This window comes from Linepithema humile, chromosome 5 (assembly GCF_040581485.1).
Source record: "Linepithema humile isolate Giens D197 chromosome 5, Lhum_UNIL_v1.0, whole genome shotgun sequence".
In the NCBI taxonomy this organism is placed as follows: Eukaryota; Metazoa; Arthropoda; class Insecta; order Hymenoptera; family Formicidae; genus Linepithema; species Linepithema humile.
In genome coordinates, this window is record NC_090132.1 from 10073227 (window position 1) to 10086290 (window position 13064).

The following is a 13064-nucleotide window of genomic DNA, read 5'->3' on the forward strand; positions in this document are numbered from 1 at the left end:
AAGTCCTGTTTATGATTCTCACAAATTCATTTATAACTTTCTGAACCAATTTTCTGAACTAGCATAAAAAGTGTACACATTGCAATCAATTAAATTTAAAAAATTACTTTTTTATTAGCTGGATAAAATAATGTTTCAATCCTTTATTAATGCTTTTAGAATCAATTTTTTTTTAAATGAAAAATCTATGAATCGAGCTTTTGTTGGCGAGCATTTGTTAACGACATTTATTTATTGGCGATAAAAAATAAAGTTTCGGAAAATAATTGTCAGAGATGTAAATCGACCTCAAAATTTCATTCTTCGTTTATTTCCAATTGTGATTTTTCAACTCGTAAATTCAAAATCAATCGCAAAGACTAGTGCTGATAACTTGCAATACAAAATGACCTCACACATTTTCGCAAAGAGAAAATCGAGTTCAAATTGGTGGTCAAGTTCATAGATGAAAGGTGGTTCGCTAGGTCCGGGATATTCTGTATATACCGCAGCCGATGAGGGTGCGCGCCCACGCACTCGTAAAGATCGCAAATTTGCGCGCACGCGTGTGTGTGTGTGTATGTACGTGTATGTGTCTATAGAAGGGAGAAATCCGGCGGCGCGATAGGGTGAATATACAGACAGTTTAAAGCCTCCCTCCTGTCGGGGCCGCAACCTTGCTGAAGGCAACGTAATTTGAAAATTGGAGAGGTCAGTGTCGGGAAATCGAGAGGGACGAGAACGAGAAAGAGAGATGCGGACGGCGAAGAAGCCGCGCAAATGCAACGCAAGAATGGACGGATGGAAAGAGAATAAAAAGAACGAGAAGCATCCCGGCTCGGCTTGGAATTGCTCGCTACGTTTTCGTTTTCAGATCTTTTTCACATACCGTGTACGCTTGTTCAGTACGGTTTGATTTTGGCAAATAAATCGGTAACAGTCAATATTGCCTAGCACAGAAAAATATTTCGCAAAAGCAGAAAAAAATTCTTGACCAATGATAATTGTATAACGTTTCGGCTATTTGACGGAAAGATATTTAAAGGAAATATATAGAAAATCGTCACTATTAATTATAGCGCGGAGTTCACTTGGGCACAAAGCCGCGAAGAATTAAATCTGCAGCAGAATGCACCGTACGTCGCGCACGGTGTGCGTGCATGCAATGTCCTTGCTGTTGATTCATGCAACGGAGGTTCAAGGAAATAGCTAAGAAAAAAGTGAGAAGGGTTCTCACGAACTGCTAGGTGAAAAAGGTCGAGTCTCGGTGACCGACGTCAGTCAGAGAAAAACTCTTTTCATGCTCTTCTTTTTTTTTTTCCTTGAGAAAAGAAGGCCACACAGAGCGACTGCGAAACCGATTCTGCGATTACACCGCTATCGCTATTATTCTATTATACGCATCGTCTTTTCGTATTTGTCAAGCGAGACGAAAATATTATTTTCATCTATTTGCAAAATTTTCATAAGTTTTCTCCCGCTTAACGTTACAGAAGAGCAAGCCGATTCGCAAACATATATCCTGCGCATATCCTGCAACTTACGACTCCGCGCAGCCCTCGTTATTATTGCTACTTCCGCGATCCGCGGAAAAAAAGCGCGAAAGAACGGAGGAGGAGACGGGTGGTTATCGGTTATTCGATAACATCTCTCCCAACTTTGACATTAACGACCTTCTCGCGCTTCATTACGCGATAAATACCGCCCTTCCCTCCCTTTCGCCCTGCCGTGCGTAAAGTTTGGACGCGCGCGCAAATGGTAACGGCTAATTGAGGCCGCCTCGGGTCGGGGCCGGTTCGCCGTATTTCGCATTCGCCTGAGAGAGAAGAGTACGACGAAGAGTACACGAGCGCGGCACAAAGCCACGCCGAAGGTAACCGCCGCCGCGACTGCGGCCGCCGCCGGCGCAACAATGAACACGCCGCGCGCGCAACAGACACGAACGAGACGCGGGAAAGCCGCTGATATTATCTGCCTGTAGTTTCAGGCGCGGGTGCCGTAAAATATACGGGTGCAATAATAATCGGCGGATTAATAGAAGCCCCGAGAAGCGGGAGGAGCGTAAGATCGACATTCAATTTCGATCTTTCGATGCGGAGAAACTTCGTATTCGCGCATTATTTTATACAGTTGAAATATACATTCGTAATAATTAATTTCTACTTAATTAAGAGAATTTTTGACACCACTTTGATTCGCGGCGCCGTGCCAACTCTCGGTTCTTATGCAAATGGAACTGAATCAATATATTTTATCGTCGTAATTTTTTTTTGTTTGTTGGGAAAAGAAAGAATTTCAGATAACGATAGAGCTAAACAGATATTGACCTTTCACTTTCGCGAGTAAATAAAATGAAGTAAAACGGGAGCAGAATGAGAGGCTGCACTTAGCGCAGCGCGAGCACCGGATGCATTCTCACCTAGTTACGCTATTGGAACCGCGATTATTTTCACAAGCCCCCCCACCGGTGATCTGTAGAGCGACATCGGTATTTTTTCCCTGATCGATTAGAATCGCGAGATTGCTTCATATATCAAGAGTTACCTCTCGTTCGACAATTTCATTCTGTTCGATCTGTGATCAATCTATTGTCTTCACCTATCTCGGCCACGTCATCCACTTTTCCAATTTTTCTTGCGCAAACATGAGTTTGAAAATAAAACCGCTTTGTCACCATGTAAGTATCCAAAAACCGCGCAAAATCCATATTTTTTATTAAAATATAATTAAAAATAAATTAAATTCAAAAATGCCATATGTAAAAGACCTCGATTTTTCGGGGGGGGGAAAAAAAAAAAAAATTATACAGTTCAATAGATCGTTGAAACGCGGAAAATTGTTTAAACTTTTTTAAATTTAATTATTATTAAATTAAATTAATTTAATTTAACTTTCGCTCCCGTTCTCTCTCTCTCTCTCTCTCTCTCTCTCTCTCTCTCTCTCTCTCTCTCGGGGTCAACGTTTGTCGATATCAGGGAGAGGTAGTGGGCGAGGGTGCGAGGAGGAAAGATGCCAAGTCGAAAATACATATATACGTCATTCGGTAGTCGACCGGTCGAAGTCTTTGGATTGTCCGAGAGTCGCTGATCAGGCATCGGTCCAAAAACCGGTCGTGTCGCGGCAACGACGTTGACGACGTGGTCGTCGCGACGCTTTAGAGAGAGTGCCGCAATTCGCGCCGTCAATCTCATCGACGCAGTCGATGGGACGCGATCGTCGTGCGTCGCAACGGCGGGAAATCGGAAAGCTTCCCGCCAACAAGCTCTCTTTCGATTGAGCATTTTGACAAATGCTACATATTAATATTGAAATTTCCAAAGAGACGCATCGAATGATGCACGTTTAAGTAACAAAATTCACAATTTTTTCAATATTATAATATTTAGAAATTTTGACACTACGATTCGTCGAAATAACATCCCAAATCCCCCGTTCGGGAGACGAAGAAGCAGGCGAGCGGGGGAAGAAGGAAGGAGATATACGTCCGTTTCCTCGAAATCGAATAGACGATTGTCTTTTGCCGTGCGCGAAAGAAACAGAACGTGACCACACTATTCTCGTCGTCGTCACAAGACTTGGGCCTAAGTATAGGAGGTCGGGTGGCTGCCTCCGTTTAAAAATACGTTATACGCCCTTCCTCCGCGCCACTTCCCGCTGCCTGTTACTCTCGCTTCTTTTTTTCTCTTCTTCCATCGCCTTTTTTTCACGCGTTTTCTTCCTCGCACGCATCTAGGAGGAAGATAGGGAGAGGGGGGAGAAGGAGAGAGGGAGAGAAAGAGAGAGAGAGAGAGAGAGAGAGAGAGAGAGAGAAAGAGAAAGAGAGAGAGAGAGAGAGACATGTCGATCAGCGGCGTTCAATGATTCACGACGAAAGAGTATTTTGGAGCGACGATCAATAGCAGTAGTTTCGAGAACTGCGATCGTCAGCCGAGTAAAACACGCGCGGAGGATTCAGACGCCGTTCTCACGATCACGCGAGATAGAAGACTCGGTTGTATATCACAAAACAGCCTGTGACTATGACGATAAATAAAGCGGTCTGAGATACAACAAAAGATTGCATCGCGAATGAAACGCTGCCGCTCGGCAAAACAAAACCAGATTTGTAGCGTTAAACGCCGAGACAGTGATCTACGAGATCCTTGCTCGCAGAAACGGTAAATGGAAAAGATGTATAAACAGACCATTGACGATACACTAATATCTAATAATTAAATAACTAACTGCTTATTAATTGCTCGATTAAAATTTTTGTTTCATAAATAATGTAAATTAAATGAAATACAGCAAACTACATTTTTCATCGGGTTTTGCACTTTAAATTTGGAATAAATCTAAAAAAAAGTGGAAAACAAAATGAAGCATATGTCAACTGTTAATCGCGTGTTATAAGAAAAAAGAAACGCTATAATACAGGTCTTAAATGGAGCGGTGCTCTATTTTCGGAAGCCCGAACGTCCCGTCTTATCCTACTTCGATCAATTCTCTGTAGCGAATTAATTTCCGCGACCGTTTGGGCGTTTAGACACATCGAATTTATGCATGCGCAAACACGTAGGATGCACGCATAGCCGGAAGTCTCCGCGCGCGGCTATACGGCTTAACGGCTACTCGTTACAGCGGGGGCCGCGCCGCGGAGGCGAGGCCCGACTTATTATCGCGATAATTAACAATTTCCCGAGTCATCAGACCGCGAATGCGGCCGCTTTTTGCCGTCGAGATCGGCCGCGCCGCAACGCCGCGTTATATATCGGCGCCCTTCGATTCTCCACTCGTTCGCGCCGCGCCGCGAACGGGAAAGCGCGATTAATTGTGAAAGATAATGGACGATCGATCACAGTGCCAGTTGGTAATCTTACGTGAAACGCCGCGGGATCAAAGGGCTATTTGTTTCCCGTCGATTACGAATGCGCCAGACATCTCCCGCGGTTGCGGATTTTCGCAACCGGACGCCAATATCTGCGACAGCGATCGGCATTTAACGAGGGATGAAAATTTCACGGTAAAGTATTACTGGTTCAAACGCCAAATATGATCACGTTTGATTAAGACATGTGCTGACCCAGTGAAACACATAATCCACTCGACTAGATTTTGAAAAATTTCCAATGCTTAATGCAGCCCTTTCGAGCTGATTTATCGCACAATGAGTTGATCCAAAAGTATCTTACTCCGGCATAGATGAGATTTACGTATTATTAAGTATGTAACGCGTTAAAATAATGTAGAATCTAATTCCAATTTATATTAGTGCACTCATACAGCGATAAACAAATATGTCTCGCTTGAAGAAAATGCAAGTTTTTGCAGAATTATTATTTCGTCTTGTTTAATTAATCAAGACTTATATCCGCGCCGTTATTCTACGCGATATCTCCTTAAATCATAATGAAATTCCATAAATTGCAATTGCCTTTTAAATTCTATAGAGCGTCCTACATCTATCGCGCCATTCTTAATTCACGAATTCTTCCTCGCAACCTCTTGATTCTCAACATTAATTATCTTGATAAGCACGCCACAAAGTAAAATTCTGTTAAAGCAAAGTTCACTCGAAATTAAATGAAGAAGTTTTTATTATCTGTTTGCACCTTACGGGAGTTTAATCTCTTCCGAGAGTACTTTTATTTTCAATCGCTTCTAATCTGAGAGTTATTTATCTCTCGATGTTTTTGTTAAGAAATCCGTGAGCTCGTTGTAAAAATAAAAGAAAAAAAAAAAAAAAAAACAGCGCATGATGGAAGGAAAGCGCGAGGAAACAACTCCTCACGTATAATTGATACGCGATTCATTGATAATTGAAACCGATATTTTTTTTCCGCGTAAAACGCGCGATCTCGCGGTGTCTCAGATCGTTCGCTATCTCAATTAATATCTTCGCAGCCGCGAGCGCGAGGAAAAAATGATGTTATTATCCGACAGCAACGTCGAGTGTGTAGCACGTAGCGTCATTAATCGAATCATACTCTGTCGGGCTAAATGCGGACGTCGTTCGCAATTGCAGCATCCTGCAGTTTCCTTCCGCCGCCGGCTCGTTACGCGCGTCTCATTATCGGACAACACTACCGGGACGAAGGGGGGGGATAGAAATGAAACCGACGCGCCGCACTTTTTTTCCTTTCATCCGACAGCGGAGACCGAAAACCCGTGTGCGTTCGGCTAATGCACATTGCACCTGCTAATTCGGGCCAAAGCCCGCGCGCGGTTATCGCGTGTCGCGATGCACCTGCATCATCATAGCGGCGTGGATCTCGTGTGCCTGTATCATAGTGTCGATCTTTTTTTTTTTTTTTTTTTTCGCTTTTTGTTTGGTCGATAAACGCGCCGGACAAAAGTTCGTCGAATAAAGGCGCAATTTGCGAAAAAGCGGAAAAGTCACTCGAAAAAATTCGCGTGTATTACGACGCGACTTACATTTTCTGTTTCACTATGTTAAAAATAACGACTTCTCCAATATATGTCTGATTGTGAGATTTTAAAAAATTCTCTGAAATAAATAATTTAAAAAATTTTGGGGGTTCGTGACAGCTGGCGCGGACTAATGTTTACGTGAAACGACTGGTGGAGGAATTCGCGTCAAGGAAAATAGCGGCGAGAATCTGTCGCAGCATCCCGCGGTAACGTGTTGCATTCGAAGGCATTCGGGAGTGACGGAAAAACGCGACAGTTGAGCCAGGCGTAAACGTCAGTTGTCAAAGACCCTATGCGTCGTAACTTATGGTTACACCGTTCATATTTTTCCCTCGTAATACTCGACCGCCGATGTTTTATAGTGCATGTATATAGACGTGCCAAAGGTCAGGGATCAAAAAAAAAAAAAAAAGAAAAAAAAGAAAAAAGCGAAGACATGTGCTTTTCGCTCCCTATTCTTTGTGCGCTAAACGATATAGATACGTCATTCGACGTATATTTCGCGCTCCCGCCTACTTCTTTTTATTTTGAACTGAAATACTTGGTGACGCTATTATCATATATACTGTAATAATATTATGTGCTATTGTAATAAATTATTTTTCTCAACACGATTTTTCTTTCGACATCAATGACATTATTCTTGTCAGAAAAAAAAATGTCTGCTACATCGTGCAAAATCCAAGACAAATATCTCGATAATAAAAGCGTTCATTTGAAACGGATCGAGCTACGACGATCATCACCGTCTCTTCATCCCTGATTAAGCATGACAACCTCACACACGAAAATTCGGCAATACATTCGAGATTTAATCGATAATCCGCGAACGCTTCTTCTAGTTATTAATCACGCGGATTTCAGTTCCAACAAATTAATGGTCTTCGTGCGAAAAGAAGCAAGATCTTAGTTTTTGGGTGAAAAATAGTCATATAAGAAAAAAAATTTCAATTTTTATAACAATCTAAAATGCAGTGCGAATAAGTCGACAAAGGACAGTCAGCTTGTTGCAATGTTGGCAAATTGACAGGAAATTTAATTAAATTTCCTGTCAATCCGCCAACATCGCTAACATTTTGCTCGCTAAATAGTTCGTAGTTTGTTATGTAAATAAATCTCTAAATTGCAGCGTTAAAGATTATTTTTGCAAATTATACCGCTCTCGAAATTATATAAAAATTGTGGAAAAGAGAATTTTTGCCGTCGTACATTCTGGACTGACGCAGGCAGCGAAACAACCACTGCTTCCTCCGCTGCTCCTCGCTCTCTCAGACCGATAATCCGCGGCTGAAAACTCCCGCTACCGCGCGCGTGCATCATCAACCTCGAAAGGGAAAGGATAAAATGACTGAGAGGTGCGTCTACTCACATTGTTGCTTGTGCCTGGACTCCATGAGCATCATTTGTTCGTGTTTGTGCCACGCTGCGTCGGTAGTGTCGGTGCCGGCGATGCCCCTCGTCCCCGCGGAGGGTGGCTGGACACCCCCGCGTGCCCCACCGCCCCCGCCACCGTACTCCATAACGGCGGCGGCACCCTACTCCGCCCTTTCGCTGCTGCCCTCGGCAGTCCTCAGACGCTCACAACATGGAGCCGGCCCTCTCGATGCCGCACGACCACTTTCTATATTTCCGTCTTCTTTTCTCTCCTTTCTCCTCTTTTTCTCTCTCTCTCTCTCTCTTTCTGCCTCTACCTTTTCTATTTTTTTTTCCACCCTTTGCTTCACCGTCGACACCCGTTCGCCTCCTTCCCGACTCCTATCGGAATATCGGGCCGGTCAGTCTCCGCGAGGTGGACTACTCCTCTGTTGGAGGGAGAAACACCGGCGATCCGGACTAGAGAGCATCGAAACAACGTCCAAACAACCGTGACGCAGTGTATCCTTTCGTTCTCGTCTGCCGTGGCCGCGTCGTCGTCGCCGTCGTCGTCGTCTTCTGCCTCTACTTCTTTCCCACCACTCGACGACTCGGCTTCTCTTCTTCAGGAGGAGCACCTTAAATCTTCTCTCGTTCGAGGATACTCTCGAACGTATCGTTCCACGCTTCTCTCCGGCCAGGGCGCGTCTCTCTTGCTCTCATACGAAAAATAGCTCTTATTTACACGCTCACGTATCGCTTCTTTTTATTTATATTTATATATCTATTTATATAATTGTGTATAATATATATCTTCTGTTTCTCTCTCGTTCTCTCTCTCGTTTTCTCTTTCTATATATATACATATATGCCTATTGTGTGTATATATATTTGTTTCGCTCGCACGCTCTCTTTCTCTCTCACGTTTTGACTAAAATTCTACTAGCTTTTGGCGGTGATCCGTTGCGATCCTCTTTTTTTTTTCCTTTTTCTAAATGTATGTATAGTCAGAGGGTTCAGCCTTCGTTTTCTGTTTGTCAGCAGGTGCGTATTTCGAAAGGGAGGGAGTGGGGAGAATGAGAGGGCCTGTTCACTTCGCGTCGCTGTCAGCTTTCATGCTTTACCGGTGGCGGAGCAACGCGTTGATACCTGAAATCAAAATACAAAAAACATTAATGCATCGAGATGACGCCAAAAGCGATTTACGCCCGTGAAAATTGCAAGCGTGTTCTCTCGGTTAGAAATATCGCGCCGCTAATTAGTATTCGCAAAGTATTCTAATCGCACATTAAAATCTATTTATTTATTTAGATCTAAACGCAATATGTGCAAAAATTGAAGCAGATTGCACACGCTTTGTCGGATAAAAATCTGACATTCTCAGAAATTGATTTTTTTTAAATCTGAATATTTTATCGCTAGATAAAATATTCAGATCTGCTGTAACGTCTCGGAGAAGCGTGCTATCATAGATTAACAATCGAAAAGTTGTGGTAAAATGGTCCATTGTCACGCGGTGCTAAAGTTACACGCTCCATGCGGATATGATCGAAAATCCCAATCCGAAATCGTTGCAAAAGCGGCAACTAATTCGCTAATGCAACAAAGTTCATCGGTTTCGAGTAGCAAACTAGCAACCGTTACATTAGCACAGATTGTTGCAAGCCGGCGGCGCAACATCCACCTCTCCACGTCCGCCTCCTCCGCTTCCAGATGCCGGTTCTCAGATGTTCGATTACGATTCACGGCGCCTCGCGCAATCGTACTCCCGATATCTCAATAATTCATCGGCTCTCCTCTCATCTCGGCTTATTATTATCCCGATTGCATTCTTTTACGATGTACACGATTGAATGTACGACCGGGCATACATGCATTCGTCCCATTAAGGGATCCGAGAATAAAATTCGTCGCGTAGTAAAATCTGGGATATGCCTTTAAATAGCGGATCGGGTCAGCTTTTTGCGCGAATCGATCCGATCCGTGGTTGCGCACTTCGCGCACTGGCGGCGTCCTGCTGATGAATGTTCGCTTAAAGCTTCCAACAATTTTTTTTTAATTCATAACTATTTTACTTTTTATTTGTTTTTTAATTGTGTAATTATCTGCAAATAACTTATAATTTTGTTTTACAATATGTTTTCAATTTTTAGTCTATTCTATGTAAGTTCATATGAATTGATATCACTTTGATGTGATAATTCCACAACTGCCGTTTATAACATTTTTACATTTTGATTCTTTCAATTTTTTTTTATATTTTGATATAAAGATACAAAAGATGATCAAATCTTTGATTGCGTTAAAACGCACTGAGCTATAGTTAAACTCGAACGTGCTAAAATTAGCTTTATTATGTTCAGGTAAAATTCACCAGCTCAGGAGTGTCTTGAAAATTCCGAATCCTGATTTCACGAATACGAGAGTTTTGGCTACCGGTCTTATCTCCAGCGTAGAGATGACGACAAAAAGTGGCTGAGAAAAGGTCGGAACACCCGTAGTGTTCCATGAATGAGGATCACGATCGACCCCCTACGCGTGAGGAAAAGCCCACTTTAAAAACGGGTAATCGCGATAGCAACGTCCTTATCTGGAATATTTAAGTGTCCCGTTAGCATACCTGGCGCACACACGCCAGGATGAGTATGTAGAAATCGCGCAGGATGAATTAACAGTTAAGAATTGGGGATTTGGAGGTCATCAGCCTGTGATTAACGAGCGAGAAATATATTAGATCGGAATAAATCATAACGGAACGGCTAGAAGAATTTGGAAGAAGCTAAGCACACTACAACTCTCCTATATTTGTCATTTGATCATTTCAACACTTTTAAAGTACATTGTAGTCTCTAAAACTCTTCGCTGTAGAGTTTTTCACAATTCTGTCAATTATATCAATTGAGATATATTTCAATAAAATAATAATAAAATTTTTCTCTCTGTCATTTAACAAATGAGTGACTAATTTTACAATTCGCTGCGGTAATCGATAATCGATGTATACGGATGATCTAAAGTTAATATACCCAGACGCGCCGGCAAAAGTGGAACGAACGGATTTGCATGGCACGCAACTAGCCCTACAACTGAATATTTAATATTGCCGGAAGTCACGTGCGGAAAATCATGTCGATCGTCGAGTGGCGTATCGCCTTGTTTTTTTTCCGCTATTTTCCCGCGCGCATAATATTGCGTATCTTAGCAAATATCTTCCGCGAAACAACTTTACAACGTAATCGCGTGACACACAATATCCTTTGAAGCGTTTTCGAATGTGTCATCTCTTTAAACAGATGCATAAACAAAAAGTTCGATAAATGCAATCAAATATTTTCATCGGTGTCTAGTACCAATGTGTATACATATATATATCGCGAGATCCGTTTTTTAACCATTGAACGTATCAATCTTGTATTTCGGTCAATCGTTGCAGTAGTATGTACCTTCAATTTATATTTACAGTTCAATATATCTGTTTTCAGAAAAATTTAATCGTATATTCATATTTAGTTCAATTGTATCTGCTTTCAGAAAAATGCAATCGTAAGTTTCGTCGTTTATAGATAATTATTATTCATTCTAAAAAGTACAAAATCTGCGCAAAAATAAAGCAAACTATCCATTTAAAATAATTAAAGTTTAGAATAACTAAATTTGAATGTAAACTCAAAGTAAAAAATATTTTATTTATGCCTTTTTTATGGTGTTTAAAAATGATTCTCATTACCTTTTTCTTTAATTATTGTTTAAAATGCGTATATGTAAAACACTTAATAAGTTTGATTGATAAATTTTGTAGTTTTTATCAACCTAATAGTAATATATAAATTATAATTTCCTTACTATTACATTTGTTTTACTTTTTAATTAGCTATTTTATTTTAATTACCTATATTATTTCGTAAAAATAAAAATTGCGTGATGATTATAAGGATACGCAACAAATATATTCATATTTTCTTTTAATTGCTAACAACATAAATTATAAAAGAATTAAGCAATATCATTATTTGTTCGGGAATTAAATTTTCAAGATCAGTGTTAAGATTTTTCAACTTGTAATATAAAACTGGAGATTGATCTCAAAAAGAGTGAATAGGTTTAAGAGATAAATTTCTTATTTACTCTTTAGAGATAACTATTTTTATGTACAAATATACCTTTTCTGAAATGTAAATTTTTATCTCTAAGCCGATTTATTTTTCGATTCTGTTCTCATATCATTATTTTATTGTATAAAATGTTGTAAAATGTCAAAAATATTTCTACTTGATCAATATAAAACCAATTTTAAAATATGAATTAGATATTACTCTTTTTAGTTTTATACTGCAATCTTAAATATTTTAACTAAATGTAAAATTTCGTTAAAGTGTGATTTACTTAGAATTGGCTCGGACCAAAAATCAAGATTTTTATTGAAATTTCTTCATCCTCACCAGCATTTGCGAAAACGATTGATGTTCCGGTATTTCTCTCGAGGAAAAATTCGCACTAAATCATTCAGAGATTCTTGCTAAATGATAAATGGGAACATAAAAGTTGCGGCAAAAATTCAAAAACACATCTTTTATACACTCTGTGATATAAACTCAAGTACTTTCGCACGAATCGTATGATTATTATTTAGCTGTGGATTTCGATCAACAACAATAACAAACACACCAGTGCGGACGGTTTCGACGTCGATTAGACGGATTAAACCCAGCCGATCCGACGCGGATTTTCTTCGTCACGGCGAACATATGTTCCCCATGTAGCCACGCACGTACCGAAAGCTTTTGTTCACGGCGCGCCGATCGATCCGAGGGATCGTGCAACATTGTGCTCCATAGAAACAGAACGAAGCGCTCAGGTTTGGGCCAGGTGGTCTTCGCCCTTCCCCACTTGACGCGACGGTGGAGAACGGCGGTTGGTAGAAACGCGAAACCCGCGCGCACGCATCAACAGCTGTTTCGCGTTATCGACGATCTGAGCAGGAAAATCTACGATTCACCACCGTGCACGGCTATCGACTCGTCGAGACAGGTAACAAATGTTTACGATAGCAGCGATATATTCGACATAACATTATTCGACACGCAATGCTAAATTAAGCTGCCGAATTTTGCGTGCATATTTGTCAACGAGTTCAGGATGAATATTATCTTGGCGAACATATCGAGACGAGAATTTCTAAATTATTAGCTAGAATTATGCTAATTGTAAATAAGTTCAGAATTGAAAATTTGAAAAACACGAATAATTACCGCAAAAATGTTTTATGCCTAATCAATGATAGAAAAATTTTCTTCACGCATTTTTTTCCTTCCAATCTTGCA

General features: G+C 40.9%; 1 protein-coding gene across 6 annotated transcripts in view; it reads right to left on the reverse strand.

The window, feature by feature from the left end:
* Positions 1-13064, reverse strand: part of mnb (minibrain) — a 65853-nt gene that overhangs the window by 41781 nt on the left and 11008 nt on the right. For 5 of the 6 annotated variants that reach the window (XM_067354773.1, XM_067354774.1, XM_067354777.1 and 2 more), the window contains one exon: positions 7760-8892. In XM_067354773.1, the coding sequence (XP_067210874.1) occupies positions 7760-7910 (151 nt within the window). In that variant the 5' untranslated portion in view covers positions 7911-8892. Of the gene's footprint in view, positions 1-7759; positions 8893-12182; positions 12561-13064 lie in introns of those variants that run through there. The other variant, XM_067354775.1, reaches the window with a different exon arrangement.